The 20,895-nt window shown below is 45.5% G+C and overlaps 1 protein-coding gene across 5 annotated transcripts in view; it reads left to right on the forward strand.

Annotated features, from left to right (window-relative positions):
* Positions 1 to 20,621, forward strand: part of LOC140898599 (transient receptor potential cation channel subfamily V member 6-like) — a 46,987-nt gene extending 26,366 nt beyond the window's left edge. For all 5 annotated transcript variants that reach the window (XM_073312640.1, XM_073312630.1, XM_073312649.1 and 2 more), the window contains 8 exons: positions 7,187 to 7,399; positions 7,671 to 7,757; positions 8,250 to 8,326; positions 8,662 to 8,827; positions 9,171 to 9,237; positions 11,210 to 11,478; positions 13,427 to 13,533; positions 14,750 to 20,621. In XM_073312640.1, coding sequence (XP_073168741.1) covers positions 7,187 to 7,399; positions 7,671 to 7,757; positions 8,250 to 8,326; positions 8,662 to 8,827; positions 9,171 to 9,237; positions 11,210 to 11,478; positions 13,427 to 13,533; positions 14,750 to 15,026 — 1,263 coding nt within the window. In that variant the 3' untranslated portion in view covers positions 15,027 to 20,621. The remainder of the gene's footprint in view (positions 1 to 7,186; positions 7,400 to 7,670; positions 7,758 to 8,249; positions 8,327 to 8,661; positions 8,828 to 9,170; positions 9,238 to 11,209; positions 11,479 to 13,426; positions 13,534 to 14,749) is intronic.
* The last annotated feature ends 274 nt before the right edge of the window (positions 20,622 to 20,895 follow it).

A 20,895-nucleotide genomic window follows, 5' to 3' on the forward strand; every position in this document is an offset into this window, starting at 1 on the left:
AGATCATTTATGAAGATATTGAACAAAACCGGCCCCAGGACCGACCCCTGGGGCACTCCACTTGACACCGGCTGTCAACTAGACATGGAGCCATTGATCACTACCCGTTGAGCCCGACAATCTAGCCAACTTTCTACCCACCTTATAGTGCATTCATCCAGCCCGTACTTCTTTAACTTGTTGACAAGAATACCGTGGGAGACCGTGTCAAAAGCTTTGCTAAAGTTAAGAAACAATACATCCACTGCTTTCCCTTCATCCACAGAACCAGTAATCTCATCATAGAAGGTGATTAGATTAGTCAGGCATGACCTTCCCTTGGTGAATCCATGCTGACTGTTCCTGATCACTTTCCTCTCATGTAAGTGCTTCAGGATTGATTATTTGAGGACCTGCTCCATGATTTTTCCGGGGACTGAAGTGAGGCTGACTGGCCTGTAGTTCCCAGGATCCTCCTTCTTCCCTTTTTTAAAAATGGGCACTACATTAGCCTTTTTCCAGTCATCCGGGACTTCCCCCGTTCGCCACGAGTTTTCAAAGATAATGGCCAATGGCTCTGCAATCACAGCCGCCAGTTCCTTTAGCACTCTCGGATGCAACTCGTCCGGCCCCATGGACTTGTGCACGTCCAGCTTTTCTAAATAGTCCCTAACCACCTCTTTCTCCACAGAGGGCTGGCCATCTATTCCCCATGTTGTGGTGCCCAGCGCAGCAGTCTGGGAGCTGACCTTGTTAGTGAAGACAGAGGCAAAAAAAGCATTGAGTACATTAGCTTTTTCCACATCCTCTGTCACTAGGTTGCCTCCCTCATTCAGTAAGGGGCCCACACTTTCCTTGGCTTTCTTCTTGTTGCCAACATACCTGAAGAAACCCTTCTTGTTACTCTTAACATCTCTTGCTAGCTGCAGTTCCAGGTGCGATTTGGCCCTCCTGATTTCATTCCTACATGCCCGAGCAATATTTTTATACTCTTCCCTAGTCATATGTCCAACCTTCCACTTCTTGTAAGCTTGTTTTTTATGTTTAAGATCCGCTAGGATTTCACCGTTAAGCCAAGCTGGTCGCCTGCCATATTTACTATTCTTTCGACACATCGGGATGGTTTGTCCCTGTAACCTCAACAGGGATTCCTTGAAATACAGCCAGCTCTCCTGGACTCCTTTCCCCTTCATGTTAGCCCCCCAGGGGATCCTACCCATCCGTTCCCTGAGGGAGTCGAAGTCTGCTTTCCTGAAGTCCAGGGTCCGTATCCTGCTGCTTACCTTTCTTCCCTGTGTCAGGATCCTGAACTCAACCAACTCATGGTCACTGCCTCCCAGATTCCCATCCACTTTTGCTTCCCCTACTAATTCTTCCCAGTTTGTGAGCAGCAGGTCAAGAAAAGCTCCCCCCCCAGTTGGCTCCTCTAGCACTTGCACCAGGAAATTGTCCCCTACGCTTTCCAAAAACTTCCTGGATTGTCTAGTTTATTTAGATTGAATGTGTAGTTTAAAGTAGCCTCTCAGTCCTTAATTTAATTTACAACTTTTTTCCTGCTTCTGGGTACATAAGCTGGCCAAACTTGGACTCTGTACACCTGTAAATAGATTTTGGGGAGTCTGAACTGGGTGTAAGGGTATCTAGCTCATACTTCTGAATTTAGCCCCATACGTCTCCACGTATCTCATACAAAAATCTCAGGCTTAGAGAAGACACCTAGGACTTGGTATAGTTGAAGCAAATGGGTATTGGCAACAAATGGGCAACAAATGTACAGATTGTTTAAAATATGCAAATATAATATTTCATTGGCCTGAGAATCTTACTTGTTGTCCATTGCTAATCAAATTAGGAAAGATTTACCTGCTTCTTGCCCCTAAAAATATCTGATATCAGGAACTCCTGTATTTCAGGGTGTATAGGAATGTATCATGATCCCAAATGTTTGGGAATCATAGGATTTCTTAAAGTCCTTCCTAGAACAATAATAGATCTCATTCTCTTGCTGTCTCTGCAAAGAACTGTCATAACTCAGACTAATTCTAAATGAGTTAGAAATCTGCCATCCATCTTCCTTTTTGGAGAAAGAACTCATTCACCTTCAGTGGTAAACCAATTGTGAACTCTTTGAAACATAAATTGTTTGCCAGTGAGAAGCTTGTTAACCTGGCCAACTCTCTTTGAGAGCAAACAAATAAATTCCCTGAGGTTCATTTTTTAATATGTGAATAACTTTCAAGTGAAATAACATCATATGCTGACTTCTGCTGAAGCAGTAAGCAGCTGGCTTTGAGTCTTGCCTTAGCATGTTATGACTGATGTCTGTATAAACTATTTCTCTTGACCTCTGAAGCAGACTTTGATCCACCATAAACGTATCAGCTATGTACCTAATTCTGCCTTTGAATACATGGGTGTAATTTCTACTGAAGTCAGTGGGAGTTACGTTCATATATGGGAGAGAAAAACTGAGTCCCAAGGCCCATCTGGAATAAACCAGCATAATTCCATTTACTTCAGTTGAGCTATACTGATTTACACCTCTTAGGATCAGGACCTACATCACTACAGTGAAGTTATTGACGAGAATGGCCTCTGTGTCAATCTTTTGGCTTTGTTTTTCAGTTCAAATATATAAAATATCTCCTTTCTATGGGCCATGTCTAGGAAGTCAGACAGTCTGTGTGTATCTTCCTTTAAAAACTTTTAACCAAAGTGTACAATTCTAGAACAGGGACACAATTTGATAGCTGCTTTCAACTACCTGAAAGGGGGTTCCAAAGAGGATGGATCTAGACTGTTCTTAGTGGTGGCAGATGATAGAACAAGGAGTAATGGTCTCAAGTTGCAGTGGGGGAGGTTTAGGTTGAATAGTAGGAAAACTTTTTCACTAGGAGGGTGGTGAAACAGTGGAATGCATTACCTACAGAGGTGGTGGAATCTCCTTCCTTAGAAGTTTTTAAGGTCAGGCTTGAGAAAGCCCTGGCTGGGATGATTTAGTTGGGGATTGGTCCTGCTTTGAGCAGGGGGTTGGATTAGACGACCTCCTGAGGTCCCTTCCAACCCTAATATTCTATGATTCTATGAATACCCTAACAAGTATTATATATTAGTAAAGAAATTTTATAGAACATGTCTCATTCTCTGTTACATTGGACAGGACATTTAGAGACATTTCTATAGAATCCTATTGTCTCATGCCTTTTAAATTCTATGGGCTTTTCCCATAACAGTATGTACCAGAATGTTCCCATGAAAGAACTATCTATAATTCAGAATCTTTGCAAAAGGATGTGTTAAGCATTGATTACTGAAAAGCTGTAAATGATTTTCTCAGTCTGATCCTATGGCAGATCTATGAAATTTTTTCTTCTTTTCATTCTGTAGTTACAGGCTTGATTTCAGTTTTGTAATAGCCTGTAGGTGCCTTATTAATGTTGTGGAAAAAACTCACATATGAAAACTAAAAAAACAGTGCAGTGTTATTTTTACTCTTGCAGTTAAAACCTCAATAAAAAGATTGACATACACTTATAGGATTATTTTATATCTATGAACTCCTTGGCTGGTGAATAAACAAGCCAAACCCTTTGTATAGTTATCACTTGTTTCTCTTGTTTTCTCTGGACTGTTTTTCTTTTGCTGTGTTTCCCAGTCAGCTGTCTTCCAGCCCTCTCCCTTTCTTCTCCTAAAGGAGATAATTGGTTCAATGCCAACAAAATCTTTGATGTGAGGACTTTAGAAACCTACTAAGGCAAGACTCAAACCTGCTCCTTTGCAGGAGGAACTTCATCCAGAAGGAGCTACTGGAAATTCTGTTTGTGAAATCCTAAAAATGTAAAGGTGGCCAGAGGGAGAGAATATGATTACAATATATTCTTATTTCCATTTTCTCCATGCCCCCATTCCTAATACATCCTTCATAGCCATTGCAGAAATGCTGTTTTCAAGTGCTATTTCAACTGGCTCAAATAGACAGAGCTGCCATCATTTCCTGGAGTCAATTATCCTACGTTTTGATGGACCCTTCCCCATTAGCAAATGTTGACTGATGGTCAGGGTCAACATCACCCCATTTATAGTAATAAAAACAATGCTTGACACTTCTAGAACATTTCCCATCTGAGGATCTCTGCACACTTTGCAAATATTAGAGAATTAAGGGCCAGGTATTCAAAAGAGCTCAGCAACGAACAGTTACTATGTACTCTATTCTGTGTAATTTAAGTTCTTATATTACCTTCATCATTGTTATATGTGAATGCCTGTCAATAATGCATTAATCAAGGGGACTAATGTTTGTCACGTTCGGTTCATTCTCTCTCAATCCCCTGAGAGGTAGAGAAGTGTGTGTGCAGTGGAGTGTTTAGTTGTGGTAGAGTTTTGTTTTTTACAATGTGTACGGTCTCCCACAGTATTCTTGTCAGCAAGTTAAAGAAGTATGGGCTGGATGAATGCACTATAAGATGGGTAGAAAGTTGGCTAGATTGTCGGGCTCAATGGGTAGTGATCAATGGCTCCATGTCTAGTTGGCAGCCGGTGTCAAGTGGAGTGCCCCAGGGGTTGGTCCTGGGGCCAGTTTTGTTCAATATCTTCATAAATGATCTGGAGGATGGTGTGGATTGCACTCTCAGCAAATTTGCGGATGATACTAAACTAGGAGGAGTGGTAGATACGCTGGAGGGCAGGGATAGGATACAGAGGACCTAGACAAATTGGAAGATTGCGCCAAAAGAAATCTGATGAGGTTCAGTAAGGATAAGTGCAGGGTCTTGCACTTAGGACGGAAGAACCCAGTGCACCGCTACAGACTAGGGACCGAATGGCTAGGCAGCAGTTCTGCGGAAAAGGATCTGGGGTGACAGTGGACGAGAAGCTGGATATGAGTCAGCAGTGTGCCCTTGTTGCCAAGAAGGCCAATGGCATTTTGGGATGTATAAGTAGGGGCATAGCGAGCAGATCGAGGGACGTGATCGTTCCCCTCTATTCGACATTGGTGAGGCCTTATCTGGAGTACTGTGTCCAGTTTTGGGCCCCGCACTACAAGAAGGATGTGGATAAATTGGAGAGAGTCCAGCGAAGGGCAACAAAAATGATTAGGGGTCTGGAACACATGACTTATGAGGAGAGGCTGAGGGAACTGGGATTGTTTAGTCTACAGAAGAGAAGAATGAGGGGGGATTTGATAGCTGCTTTCAACTACCTGAGAGGTGGTTCCAGAGAGGATGGTTCTCGACTATTCTCAGTGGTAGAAGAGGACAGGACAAGGAGTAATGGTCTCAAGTTGCAGTGGGGGAGGTTTAGGTTGGATATTAGGAAAAACTTTTTCACTAAGAGGGTGGTGAAACACTGGAATGCGTTACCTAGGGAGGTGGTAGAATCTCCTTCCTTAGAAGTTTTTAAGGTCAGGCTTGACAAAGCCCTGGCTGGGATGATTTAATTGGGGATTGGTCCTGCTTTGAGCAGGGGGTTGGACTAGATGACCTCCTGAGGTCCCTTCCAACCCTGATATTCTATGATTCTATGATTCTATGATACACTGTTCTGTATTTGTGTCAGAGAAGGCAGGTTGAAGAAGTGCGCCTTGCACTTGGGGAAGATGATGGTGAAGTTGTGATGGTCCTTGATTCTTGTGGAATTTCATTCCACAGTCTGGGACAAACCCCAGGAAAGTTTTGTCTCCTGTGCAGATGAGCTTTACCCTGGTGGTAGAAAGTTCCATTGTGCCTGAGGAGCACGGCTGTTGAGCATGGTCTTCGTCCTGGAACATTAGCCAATCTTCTAAGGACGAGTGACCTGAAGAGGAGGACCAAGACCTTGAATTTGATTCATGATTCTATGGGAAGCCAGTGTGGAGAACAGGCCTCATATGCTCCCAATAACCTGTGCTGCTGAGGAGATGCACTGCGGTGTTCTCAGTGGCAGCTGTTGGGTGATGAGCACATTTGAAAATTTGACATCTTCATTTAGGGGCTTAAAGGGGAGTTAAGCAATTCTGAAGCTCTGGCCACAAGCCTTTCAAACCACCAACACCCAGTAAGTTAAGAGAAGTATCTACCCACTTTACAGAGGAGAAAAAGAGGCAGAGACATTAAGGGCAGAATTTTTCAGCTTTGGGGACAAGTTTTCCACAGATGCAGAATTTCCAGCACTCCAAGGGACAAGGTGGGTGAGGTAATATCTTTTGTTGGACCAACTTCTGTAAAAGATATTACCTCACCACCTTTTTCTCTCTGATATCCTGGGACTGACACAGCTGCAATTACATTGCACACAACTCCCAGTGAAGTCAATAGAAATGCCTTTGGAAAACATACCATTTATTTAGGAGCCTAAGTTTAGGCACTGTCTAAAAACTGACTTAAGTGACTTACACAAGATCACTTGAGAAATCTGTGCCACTACTGGAAATAGAACCCAATGTTCTGACTTCCAGTCCTTTCCTTTAATGACTGGATTATGTTTTTCACAGTGGAAGGTGTCTTGTCTCTTATATAACACAGGTTACCTTTAGCTTTAATTGAGTCAGTCTTCAAAACAACTTCCAATCACAGGAAAAGAAGATTCACAAACTTGAACTAGTATTGTGCACCCTATGAACCTCCAGAACAGTTCGCAAGGTTCAAAAACCACTGACATCATGAGGTTAGCCCATCCCTATTGTATACAAATCATACAGTGTGTAAAATTACTCATAAAAGAGGTAGAGATCTTTCTAGATGGAGGAGATCATAAAAAATAGATTACTGTTTTCAAGAATACAGTTTCTTTTCTTCAGTGCCTTATATCCCCACAGATTTTATAGGGGTCATTCAATCACTGCAGAAATATATCCACCTCTGGTCTAGAACCCAGTAGTAAGTTAGCAGTACAGAGCAACACATCAGGATAGTAAGTGTGCACACACACACACACACACACACACTCTCTCTCTCTCTCTCTCTCCTCTCCTCTCCCCTCCCCTCCCCTCCCCCCAAAACGAATAAACCAGAGTGCAAGGGTGTTCCCTCTTTTCTTAGCTGGGCTAATGATGCAACTTGACCTGAGAATTCGCTTGTGTATGAGATGAATGTAGTGTCCTCATGCTGAGATGCCTTTGGAGAAATTAGCTTGTATTAATGTCTTCCCAGGAACTAGTGCAGAGTGCCCATAAACCAATGTCTCTCACAGTTAACAACCGATCTCTCTCTCTCTCTCTCTCTCTCAGGCCCGTCAGATTTTAGACCTGACACCTGTGAAGGAGCTGGTGAGCCTGAAGTGGAATATGTATGGACATCCCTATTTCTGTTTCCTGGCCTTGTTCTACGTGCTGTACATGATTTGCTTCACTATGTGCTGTGTTTACCGACCTCTGAAAGCTCGGTCAGAAAACAAAACGAATGACAGAGACAACACCATCTACGTCCAGAAAATGCTGCAGGTGCATTGTGTATGGGGATTGGCGGGCCACATGGGCACCAGTCTGAACCTATCGGGGAAATCCTACTGTCTCCTGACCTCAGTGGCTGCAGCTAGGCCTTATTTCATTTCCTCACCCTGTACTCTTTTTCAGAGCGGGAATACAGTTGGGGAAATTCTCTGTGTCCTATTGTCTTGGGTGCTCAGGCTGGACCTGGATGGCTCTTGTGGCCTCTCCAGACACGATAGTGTTCCCCCATACCAATCAGTAGCCCCTCTTTTTCTCCTTTCAGGAATCCTATGTGACATATGAGGATGAGCTCAGGCTGGTCGGTGAGCTGATCACAGTAATTGGAGCTGTAGTGATATTGATCTTGGAGGTAAGGACAACACTCTGAGTCATGCAGCCCTGGATTCTAATCAAGAGAGCGCTTACTTAAGCTAAACAGAGACTGGCCTGTGTTGGTGACTAAGTAGGGGCTATTCTTTGAACCCTAGTGCCTCAGCAGGGTCCTATGGAGCACTATGCTACGGAAGTGCCATCTATCAGATAAGACCTGAAACTGATGTTGTGACCACTTGGCAGTAAGGATTTCAGGCACTTCAGAGAAGAGTTAGGGTGTTGGCTCCACTGTTTTGGCCAAATGTAGCTCCACTTGGATCTGGGATGTTTGTGTAATGCTCTGTGCTCTTAAACAGCTTCCATGTTCCTCCCCATATGTTGCTGTATTTCCTGAATATCCAGGACAATTAGCTGTTAATTTAAGATCAATGGATGAACAGAACTCTATGTAGATTGAGAATTATCATTCTGATCATCTCCTTGTGCATAACCCAGTTGATTCCCAAATTTAACAGAGTGTTCCTCTTAGATTCCAGATATCCTTAGAGTTGGAGCCACCAAGTACTTCGGACAAACCATCCTGGGAGGACCGTTCCACGTCATCATGTGAGGTTCCACCTCTTCAAATCTCATAAATAGCTTGTCTCTCATTTTCTATCCATCTGTTCTTTACCTTGTCATTAGACCTGCCCTCTCTCCCCTTCTGGGTGTTGCTTTTCTTTGCTTCTTTCTCTTTCTGCATCAGTTTATGTGCATGAGAGAGACACCGAGAGAGAGATGCCGACAGCCAGGCAAGTGAGCAAGCACAGATGAGCATAAAGATATCACTAGCCAGTTTTCATCTAGATGTGGAACAGAGTGTACCTGTGTGTGAACAGAAAGGAAAGAAGGATGATTTGATTCCCATGCTGATCCTCCTGGCTCTCCCTCTTCCTCTACAGCATCACCTATGCCTGTATGATCCTGGTGACCATGGTGATGCGTCTCACCAGCACCACTGGAGAGGTGGTCCCCATGTCCTTCGCCCTGGTGCTGGGCTGGTGCAATGTCATGTACTTTGCACGAGGCTTTCAGATGCTGGGACCCTTCACCATCATGATTCAGAAGGTAAGGACAACACAGCCTTGTTACACAGAGACTGATCCCAGTACACAAGTCCAGAATGTGGAAACCAGAAGAACAGACTTCCTCCAACAGCATTTATATTAGAACATCGGAATGAGGTCTTTTCTGTGACAGGAAGAACTCAGGGTCTTGCCCATACGGGAAAGATGCATGTCTTTTCCAGTGGACACAGGTGTTAGCCATAAGGGCTTTCTGATGCTCCTTTCTTCAACATACCTGTAACAGCAGATATATTTAGCATCACACAGTGAGAAGGGGGAAAGGTCTTTGGGTTGGTGGGAAAGTCGGGTCTCATGGCAACTATACTTGTCGCTTTGCTCTGCAGATGATATTTGGAGACCTCATGCGCTTCTGCTGGCTCATGGCGGTGGTGATACTTGGCTTTTCATCAGGTGAGACCATAATTTGTAAACCAGGCTGTGTTCCCTCTGCTGTCTCTCCATGTCTTATCCGGGTAATTCAGCCTAGCATCACCTTGTCCTCTGTGAGAGAGCCAGCTAGGGCTGTGACAACATCTGGCTTCTATTTCTACTCCTGGGGCAATTCTGCACCACTGCTCGCATGCAGAATTAATATCTGCGGTAGATTTCTTTGCTTTCACACAGAAAAATGACTTTCTGATGGGGAAGCAAAGGGAAAATGAAAGAGTGGCCATGCGCCCCTCCCCAGCAGCACGGGCACATTGTTTCATGTGCCTGGAGCAGCCAGCAAAGAGGTAAATCACTGAGGGGGGTCAGGACTGGGGACACCCCAACTGGTGCCAGGTCAGACCCACCCCTCATCCACCCAACACCCATGCATCTATAGTCAGACTCCCTATATCCAGATCCTCTGCTGAGCCTCAACCCCTGAATCTGGAGCCCCCTGAACCTGGACCACCCCACCCTCCTCGAGCCCCACCCTCACACACCTAGCTCACGGGACACCCTGACCAGTGGTTCCTATCCTGCACTAGGATCAGCTGCTAGTCCCAGCTGGGCTGAGGGTGGGGGAGTAGCGTATTTCCCCTGCATGGAGTAGCTGATGCCAGAGAGGGGTAAGACCCATCCCAAGAAACCTCCCACAGCTCCGCAACCCCTCCCCCACACCTTCCTGCTCCCATCACTCCTCAGCCACCAGGGAAGGGGTCACTGTATGGAGAGCTGCTCCCCCATCCACCCACCATCCGTGCATTCGAGGGCCCCCAAACCCAGACCCTCCTGCTGAGCCTCACCCCCAGAACCCAACTCCCACTGCATCTGGACCCCTCCTCCTTGCAAACGGACCCCCGCACCCAAACCCTGACTCACCAACCCCCAACACCTAGATCTCCCCTGCCAAGCCCCACCCGCCTGCATCTGGACCCTCTCTGCTGAGCCTACCCCCCTGCATCCAGACTCCCACCTGTGCAATCAGACCACCCCTGCTGAGCCCCCCGCACTCGAACCCCCTCCCCAATGAGCCTCACCCTCCATGCACCTCGACCACTCCAATGAACCCCCCCCGCACCTGGACCCCCAACCCCACTGAGCTCCAAGCTGCACCCAGATGCCCACCCCACCAAGCCACACTACCCCACCACCCAGACCCTGGTCAAGCTCCAACAACCTTCACTTGGGTCCCCCTGCAGAGTCCCATTGCTCCTGCACCTGGAACCCCACAGCGAGCTCCTGTGCATTCAGATTCCCCCACACCCAGTTTGCCCCACACAGAACCCTCTCACCCTACACCTGGATTCCTCCACACTAAGCCCCTCCATACTTGTATCCTGCTGGGCTGAGCCTGCCTGCCCCCATCTGATGTGCCTGGTGCGGAGGGGCAGGGCCCAGGGTGTTTCTGGGGCAGGTCCGGGCCTTACGCTATGTCAGGATCAGGTGCAGCCTCACCACCAAGTCCATGTCCTGGGGGTGGTGGGGTCTGCAGGGTGATCTCCCACCTCCATGCAGCCAGTGGCCTGTGCTCCCCACTGCTGTGCTGGAGCCTTCGCATTTATTTGTGGACAAATCAAATTGCAGAATTTTGCAGAATTTTAAAATATTGTGCACAGAATTTTTTTTTTTGGCACAGAATTTTTAATTTTTTTGGTGCAGAATTTCCTCAGGAGTATATTTCTGTGGAAATGATGCTAGAACTTTCCCCAGCATGGCCTTCTGCTATGTCACAGCTTGTTTATTATTAATTGCTTATATTACTGTTAAGCCCAAAGGTCCCAGTCAGGAATTAACTCCCATCATGCTGTGAGTTACACACAGAGATAGACATAGTCCCTGTCCAGAAGATCTTACACTCCAAGAATCCCCATTCTGACCCCACCCCTCAGATTCTCTTTTGCTGACCACAGGGCATTATTCCTATTTTAACTTTCTCTCTCTTCCTTTCCTCCAGCCTTTTACATAATCTTCCAGACAGAGAACCCCACAGAGCTGGGCCAGTTCTACAGCTATCCGATGTCTCTGTTCACCACCTTTGAGCTCTTCCTCACCATCATTGACGGGCCTGCCAACTACAGTGTGGACCTGCCCTTCATGTACAGTGTGGTGTACTTTGCCTTTGCTGTCATCGCCACCCTCCTCATGCTCAACCTGCTCATCGCCATGATGGGTGACACCCACTGGCGCGTGGCCCACGAGCGGGACGAGCTTTGGAGAGCACAGGTGAGGGCCCTGTCGTGTTAGGCCATGCAATGGAGAAATCTTTCCAATACAGAATGAGGAGAGTTGGCCCTGGTGGAAGTGCTGATAGGTGCAGCTACTCGCTCCTGCAGTGCAAAGAAGCATGGCCACATCACCCCCATCCTTACACGGCTCCATGGGCTGGGCCTCCCATTCATTTCAAGATTCAGTTTAACTCACCACCACCTCGATAGGTCTGCTCCAGCCTATCTGTCTCCTGTCTCATGCCCTCTGCATATCAAGTACCATCTTTTCTGTTCCTTCACATAATAGGGGCACTCTCGGTGTGAGAGCCTTCTCTTCTGAAGCTCCTGACATCTGGACCAGCCTTTCTGTCTCTTTGTGCCCTATCCACATCTCCATATCATTTCAAACCACCATCCAGAAACCTGTTTGTCCTCTCTTGTCCATCCCAACCCCTTTATATTCCTCACTTACTAACACTCCTCATAGATTCACAGATTCCAAGGCAAGAAGGGACATTGTGATCCTCTAGTCTGACCTCTTATAAGAACACAGGCCATAGAACTTCCCCTAAATAATTCCTAAAGCATATCCTTTAGGGAAAAAAAACATTCAATCTTGATTTAAAAATTGTGAGTGATGGAGAATTCACCACGACCCTTCGTAAATCGTTACAATGGTTAATTACTCTCCCCATTAAAAAATGTACATCTTATTTCCAGTCTGAATTTGTTTCACTTCAATTTTTAGCCATTGGATCATGTTATACCTTTTTCTGCTACCTCCTGCCTTTCCAAGACAGACCAGGAAGTTTAATGGTTGACTTTCCTGATGTTGCAGGGTATTGAGTTCCTGATGGTAACTAGACACTCACCCTGCTCATGGCTGTAATATTTGCATAAGCACAGTGGCATCTCCTATAGACTGTACACTGACTGGCTTATTTCCTGCCACCGTGTGTAAGGGGGAAGAACATTCCATTTTCTGTTGTTTGAAGATGGTCCATGGTTTGCTCAACCCTTGGTGAAATTAAAGCAAAAATACTGAGCAACCATTTAGTAGACAGGATAGAGATGCTGCCTCTCTTTCCTTCAGTGCCTCTAAACCAGGGGTGGGCAAACTTTTTGGCCCAAGGGCCATATCGGGGTTGCGAAACACTATGGAGGGCCAGGTAGGGAAGGCTGTGCCTCCGCAAACAGCCTGGCCCCTGCCCCCTATCTGCCCCCTCCCACTTCCCACCCCCTGACTGCCCCCCTCAGAACCCTCGACCCATCCAACCTTGTCCCCTGACCACCCTCTCCCAGGAACCCCCACCCCAACCGCCCCCCCGGGACCCCATCCCCTATCCACCCCACCCCCCCGCTCCCTGTCCCCTGACTGCCCCGACCCCTATCCACACCCCTGCCCCCTGAGAGGCCTCCCCGGAACCCCTGACCCATCCAACCCACCCCCCCGTCCCCTGGCCGCCCCTCCTGGGAACCTCCCCCAGGACCTCCCCCATCCAACCCCCCTTCCTGGGACCCCCTGGGAGCCCCCCATCCAACCTCCCCTGCTCCCTGTCTCCTGACCACCACCCCGAACCTCCACACCATCCAACCGCCTCCTGTCCCCTGACAGCCCCCCGGGACCTCCTGCCCCTTATCCAACCCCCCCTCCCCATGCCCCCTTACCAGGCCGCTCAGAGCAGCAGGACAGGCTTATTGGAAAGCCTGGGAGGTGGGCGGGTGTAAGTTGTGCTGCCCGCGCAGCGGCATCACTGCAGGGGAGGGGGGACAGTGGGGGCAGGGCGGGGAGTAAGCCTCCCTGGCTGGGAGTTCAGTGACCAGGCGGGACGGTCCCATGGGCCATAGTTTGCTCACCTCTGCTCTAAACTCTGCTCATGGAGTCGTCAATGATTTTCAAAATGAGGTTTTTCAGATAGTGTTTTGGGTTATTTTTCTTATTTTCCTCTCTCTTATTTGGAAAGGTTGTTGCCACTACTGTCATGCTGGAACGGAAACTCCCACGATGCCTCTGGCCTCGCTCTGGGATCTGTGGACGGGAGTATGGACTAGGGGACCGGTGGTACCTCAGGTGAGTTCCCCTCTCCGACATGTCCTTTGTGGATGTGCATGCATGTGCATGTGTGCACACAAAAGAGCTGGTTAGAAAATGGATTTTCCATCTTGTGAAAAGTTTCAAGATTTCAAAAAAATGTTCATACTGAATCAAGACCAAAAACCAAAATTATGACATTTTTCACAAAATGAAATTTCAAAAAACATTGATTTCAAGTCAATTGAAATAATTTGTTTTGATAAGTTTGAAATGTTTTGCTTAAATTTTGACCCTTCCATTATTTTTTATATAAAATACAGTAAATTTCATACAAAAAGTAATTTCAACATGAAAAATTGAAACTTTTCATCCCTGGAATGTCAAAATGGGACACTTGGACATGGTCACAAAAACAGATTTCCATTTTTTGTCCAAATGGATGTTTTGTTGAAATCAATAGGATTTTGCAAAAAAAAAAAAAATCATTTTAATCGAAACAGTATTTTCCAGTGAAAAGATGGTTTGCCTAAAACTTTCTGGCCAGCTGTAGCAGGGGTTGGACTAGACGACTTCCTGAGGTCTCTTCCAACCCTAATCTTCTATGATTCTATGATACACCCACCTGTGAGGAAATTGCGCAGCACAGAGAAAGAGAAGGGGACAGCGTCACAATGCAAGGAATGAGATTGGGACTAGCTGGCTCCAGTAGCTCAGGGAATGGTCCATGAAGCTATTCCGCCATACAGATTCCAACCTGGCTTAGGACAGAGCTGGCTAAGCACTGGTCCCATTAGAGGCAATTCAGGCTGTAGCCCACAAAAGCTTATGCTCTAATAGTAAGGTGCCACAAGTACTCCTGTTCTTTTTGGGAAGAGGAAGTAGATTTGGGGTCAAGTCGAGCAAGTCCACCAAGAATTTGCAGTTGGTCAAAGGGAAAGGAAGAAGGTGTGGTTAGGAAATCAGTAAAGGGGATAGAGAACTGGGGAGCAGGGGGGAAACAATGCCAGTGAAGGTTTTGGGGCAGTGGGGAGAATGGATAGAAGCCAGTGGAGGTGGTGGGTCTCCTTCAATAGTGTGTGTGTGTGAACAGGAGGAAGCTAAAGGAGCTCTGCTTGTGACAAGTTCCCCCATGGATGTGCTAAGCCTTGTGCTGGATGTGGTGTTGGGAGAGGGCTGCTTGGTGGAGCTGCTAGTGGTTGTTGAGAAGCTGGGATGTTTCTGGTGTATTCAACTTCTTCTCATCTTTCTACAGGGTAGAAGACAGGGTCGATCCCAACAAGCAAAAGATGCATCGTTACACAGAAGCGTTTAAGACCCAGGATAAAGAGAACTTTGATAAATACTCAGAGAACCTGGATGGGGAGATCCCCTACAAGAAGGACCTAGCACCAGTTGCTGCTTCAGTGTCCCGGAGCACATCCCAGAGCAGTTCCCACCGTGGCTGGGAGATCCTGAGGCGTACCACCTTCAGACAACTTCAAGGGGAAGTCAACCATGCCATGGAAGAGGAGGAGGTCTACCATGTCTGAGACACATCTCTGCTGACTCCACAACGTGGATGCCCTGTGCTGAAGCAATTACCTTCTCCAGATGCCAGTGGAAACTACAGTATGGACACCACACTCCATAGCTATTAAGAGCTCTCCAGATGCAACAGGATTGCTCCATGCTGCAGGATGGATACTGCTGCCCAAGTCTCCTCTCCCCCTCTTCCATGTGTCCTTGTTGCTGTGTTGGCTAGGAGCTGAGTTGATGAGTTTGTTATTTGTCCAGCTCTGTAACTCTCCACAGAAACAGACAGAAAAATGTTCCAGCCCTGGGGTTTCATCCATTTACAGGAGATCCTGACTACAGGGCAACTATGAACTGATCAGTAACTCCTCTCTCGCCCTGTGATACATGGTATATTCCTTCCCTCAGTCCCACAAAGACCACAGTGCTTTCTGAATTGAGGAGAGCTGACTTGGGAGATTTTTTTGGTACAGAACTGAAAACAATATTTAAACTCAGGAAACTAGTAGCAGCTGACACTGCGGTGATTAAAGGGAATGTCCCCATACAGCTGGCATTCAAGAAGCTGCCAGATGTCCCTCCCTGAAGAAAGACAAACCTCTATTAGTGGCATTTTCCACACTGCTACTCGAGGAGGGACTGAGTGTTTTTCTGCCATATGAATGCACTTTAATCATATTTGTTACAGAAATGTGACTGTTGGTTTCCTAAGGATATGTCACACATTCTGTGCTGGGACTTTTACCCAGTTTTAAGAGGGTGCAGGGGCTGGTGAGATGACTCCCTGGTCCCAAGCAGTGTTTCCGATGGAAAAGTAGAAATCTCTGGCTCATGGTCTGATATCTGCCTGCCATCTATTATCTTTGCTGTGTTGAGACTGCAGACTGTTTGGTCCTTGTCTTCATGGAGATCAGTGGTGCAGCTGTGGGCCTGCTGTGGTGAGGCATGCCAGCTCCAACTCACCCTGTGCTATGTCATGAGGGGATGGGGGAGCTAAATGGCCACTGTCAATCAACATGGGAAGCAAGTGCTGGGTGAGACACAGTGGGAGGTATTGCTAGGCAACTTGGAAACAAGTCTTGACTCTTTTAACAACATATAATGATGCCTGGTCCATAATGACTCTGATTCATCCACATGGTCCCCCACTCCAGGTTCAGTCCTTTTTCACCTCTTCCTTTAGTCCTCTGCCAGAACGTCCCTTCAGGAAAATGACTACAGGGAAGAAATGAGATGCCCTTTTGCAGGGCCTCATGCCCTCAGCAACTCACAGTGTAATCCCAATAGCAGAACTAATTGGAATGCAACTTGTAGCCTGACATTTCCTCTGTAACAGGTCCTGTGAATCAAACTCTGTGTCTAAGGGGAACCCAAAGATAGCTTGCTTGCATTAGACCCTACCATTGTAACAGGACATCCTTTACTGCTCCTTGGCATCCAGAACCAAGGAGTGAAGGAACAGAAACCAGTGGCTTTCTTATTAATGGTGTTATTCCCACCCTTCACAGCAACTATCCCCTGCATGGGACTGCTGCAGACTTTAGTGCCATATCCAGATGCATGGCCTTTGAGGTTATGTGCATTTTATTACATGTACTATTTCCCCCCTACTTGAATGTGTGCTTGAGTCCTAAGGAGGAGATTTTTCCCCTTGGGTTAAGATGAATACTTGTATTAGATACACTGTGATTAATTGAAGTCATGTGAGTTGGTCTTCTTTTCATCTCTATACTCCCAGTCCGTCCTGTTGAACCACAGGGATTTGCACTAAATGTTTATGGAAATGGGAAATATGTGATTTTGCACATGTACCAAAACTGTGAATTGTTGCTGTAATTGTAATTTAATTTCCTTAATCAATGGAGGAGAGGAGGGAAGGGGGTTGGTGGAGTCTTCCTTAATCTTTCCACATCTGCCTGTGCTCTTCAACCAGTTGGAAATCTGCCTGAGAAACAATTAAGTTAGAACACCATGAGGTCATTTTTACCTAGCATTTCCCAGTTGTGATTGGCTTTATTTGCAAATCAAAAAATGATTGTTCTAAGTGTCAGCTGTGCATTTTCTGTCTCTGGTGTCACCATAATCACGCTTTAAACTTTTAGTGCCAGTATCTCTCCTCAGTTAGGCCTGCACAATTTCATTAAAGCCATTGGGATTGTGCAAGAGTAAATGAGAGGAAACTCCAGTTGGTCCTGTGTGTTCGTAAAGACTCACTAGCCAAAACTGGTGCCTCAGGGACAAGACCAGTGAGATCAGTAGGTGTAAAACCTCTATGAATTGTTGTTCCTGTTACTTCTAAATTCTGTTTATAAAATGGGGTTAAAATGTAGACCAATGTGATTGATTCTGCTGTTTTTCACTATGACATTAACTGGAGCTACTTTGCCTCATCGAATCCTCCAATTCATAATCTCTTTAGAATTATAGAAGGTTGGGATTGGAAGAGACCTCAAGATGTCATCTAGTCCAACCCTCTGCTCAAAGCAGGACCAACACCAACTAAATCATCCCAGCCAGGGCTTTGTCAAGCCGGGCCTTAAAAACCTCTGAGGATGGAGATTCCACTACCTCCCTAGGTAACGCATTCCAGTGCTTCACCACCCTCCTAGTGAAATAGTGTTTCCTAATATCCAACCTAGACCTCCCCCACTGCAATTTGAGACCATTGCTCCTTGTTCTGTCTTCTGCCACCACTAAGAACAGCCGAGCTCCATCCTCTTTGGAACCCTCTTCAGGTAGTTGAAGGCTGCTATCAAATCCCCCCTCATTCTTCTCTTCTGCAGACTAAACAAACCCAGTTCTCTCAGCCTCTCCTTGTAAGTCTCGTAAGTCATGTGCCCCAGTCCCCTGATCATTTTTGTTGCCCTCCACTGGACTCTCTCCAATTTGTCCACATCCTTTCTGTAGTGGGGGGGCCCCAGACTGGATGCAATACTCCAGATGTGGCTTCACCAGTGCCGAATAGAGGGGAATAATCACTTCCCTCGATCTGCTGGCAATGCTTCTCCTAATGCAGCCCAATATACCATTAGCCTTCTTGGCAACAAGAGCACACTGCTGACTCATATCCAGCTTCTCATCCACTGTAATCCCCAGGTCCTTTTCTGCACAACTGCTGTTTAGCCAGTCGGTCCCCAGCCTGTAGCAGTGCATGGGATTCTTCCGTCCTAAGTGCAGGACTCTGCACTTGTCCTTGTTGAACCTCATCAGATTTCTTTTGGCCCAATCCTCCAATTTGTCTAGGTCTCTCTGAACCCTGTCCCTACTCTCCAGAATATCTACCTGTCCCCCCAGCTTAGTGTCATCCACGAACTTGCTGAGGGTGCAATCTATCCCATCGTCCAGATCATTAATAAAGATGTTGAACAAAACTGGCCCCAGGACCAACCCGTGGGGCACTCTGCTTGATACCAGCTGCCAACTGGACATCAAGCCGTTGATCACTACCCAGTGAGCCTGACAATCTAGCCAGCTTTCTATCCACCTTATAGTCCATTCATCCCGCCCATACTTTAACTTGCTGTTAAGAATACTGTGGGAGACCAGGTCAAAAGATTTGCCAAAGTCAAGGAACAACACGTCCACTGCTTTCCCCTCATCCACAGAGCCAGTTATCTCGTCATAGAAGGCAATTAGATTAGTCAGGCATGACTTGCCCTTGGTGAATCCATGCTGACTGTTCCTGATCACTTTCCTCTCCTCTAAGTGCTTCAGAATTGATTCCTTGAGGGCCCGCTCCATGATTTCTCCAGGGACCGAGGTGTGGCTGTAGTTCCCCGGGTTTTCCTTCTTCCCTTTTTCCTCCTTTCTTACATCAGAAACTTGCAAAGCAAGGCAGGGGGAAATATAATATGGAGGTCTGAGAAGCTTTTGTGAAATACACAAAGGATACTATGAAGGAGAAAAGAATCTTTCTTTTTTTTAAATGGCCTTATGTATGTTGCTAATTATAACAACTTAGAAATCTTTTAAGAATTTCAAAGTCTAACTGACTTTTTGCCATTCCTGCTGTTTTTACTGACTTTAATTTGCAGTTCACACATACTGAATGGGAAGGCTTGACCTGCCAGCTTCATTCTGTCTCCTGTAACTTGGGCAATGCTATTGCATTTGGGCTTCCAACAGAACAAGGGAACATTCACATTTAAAAAACCAAACCCCCTAATTATTTTCACTTCATGCAAATGGTTTGGTTCAAATTAGATTTTGAGAGTTAGTGAAACTTCTTAAAATTACAAGCCCTACATTTTGAACCTAAATATCTTTACAGTATATCTAAGTAGCAAGTATAAGATCTCAGTCAATCATCAGGTATGTGTAGAATTTAAAATGAAAGATACTTGTAATTTTAAAAATAATTGTAAAATAATAAACTCAGTCCCTTACTTGTCTAACTGTGGACTCAGCATTTGGTATTAGGAGAAATGCCTGATAACCAGAACTTACATGGAAGTTGATGGAACTTTGGCCATTAACGGCAATAGGAATAAGGGTGGGCCCCAATAGCTGGGCTGGGAGTGTGTAAATACTCTGCTTTAGAGGCCCAAACCAGCCATAAACTGAGCTCCTCATAGGAGTTGGTGAGTGCCCTGAACTTCTGTTCACTTCAGTGCTCAGCTGAATGAAGCTGAAGAATGAAGCTGACATTCTTGCAATGACATCAGGTCTCTGGGCAGGCTCAGAACCTTACACAGGAAAGACTCCCGTTAATTTTAATTGGCTTTGGATCAGGCCCTAAAAAAGGATTCTAATCTAGTAAGGATGACTTTTTTTCAAATGCAATTTTAAGACATCTCGTTATTATTTAACCAATTTGAATCTTAAAAAGGGTTCTATATAAAAAAAACATGTTCCCATGATCCGTTTTTCTGAACTACCTTTTGCTGTAATTTAAAGTGTAATTTTTATGGTGGCTCCGTAACAATGATATTTTGTGTTTCATGGTCTGTGTTGCTGATTCAGTTTCCAGTCAAAAAGTTCTTCTAACTGGCAACTCTACAAACTACACATGGGTTTTGAAAATCCAGCTGTGTTTTTTCTATGTCTTTCCTATTCATCATTCATAAAGCTTCCACAATCATAATTCTGCTAAGTGCTCTGTTGGTGATGAGTGAAGCAGTCTCACTCTTCCACAGCTTTATTGACTCTGCAGAAGCAGAAACTTGTTTGGGTCAGGAAAGCCAGCAGAAATGATTCAGATCAAGGGCCAAATACATTGGGTAAGTTTATACTAAAACTTTTTATATCAAAACTGCACATTTGTACTGTATTCTCTTCTACCTCTGTAAACATGGATTAACACTTACACTGATGTAATTCGGCCCCAAGACTCTGAAATGTGGTACTGATTAGAACAGATGATCATTATTGCTATAATACTCAGTTTGTTTTCCTCCAATGTTGTTGTCATTTCAGAACAGACCTTCCTCTTTCCCCCACTCTGCCAACTGTTGACCTCAAACAATCTTTAATTGCTACTGAAGCAACTTCAGGGTTTTAAGATCTTGTCTTGTATCTGGAAAATTGGTAGGTCAGAAAATGTCTCTGAGATAAGATGGATGAACTAATTTGATCTGATTTTGTTGATTAAGTAAATTTTGTTCAAAATAAAAATGTAGAGATTAAGCATGCATTGGCTTTGTGTGTGTTTTTGTTTGTTTGTTTGAATAAGAGTAATAATTTATCACAGTTCTTGTGGTTGTCCCCTCATCAGCCACTGTGAGTACTAGACTTTACTTGAGTCTTTTGTGTGTCTCCAGTTATTTTTATGATCCTATCCCACCCTCTTCCCCCATCAAAAAACTGATTACAATGCATTTTAGAAAATCCTTGCTTCAAACTGTAACTGTAAAGGATTCAAATAATCATCACCAGAAGATAACATCA

Source organism: Lepidochelys kempii, chromosome 1 (genome assembly GCF_965140265.1).
Source record: "Lepidochelys kempii isolate rLepKem1 chromosome 1, rLepKem1.hap2, whole genome shotgun sequence".
Taxonomy (NCBI): Eukaryota; Metazoa; Chordata; order Testudines; family Cheloniidae; genus Lepidochelys; species Lepidochelys kempii.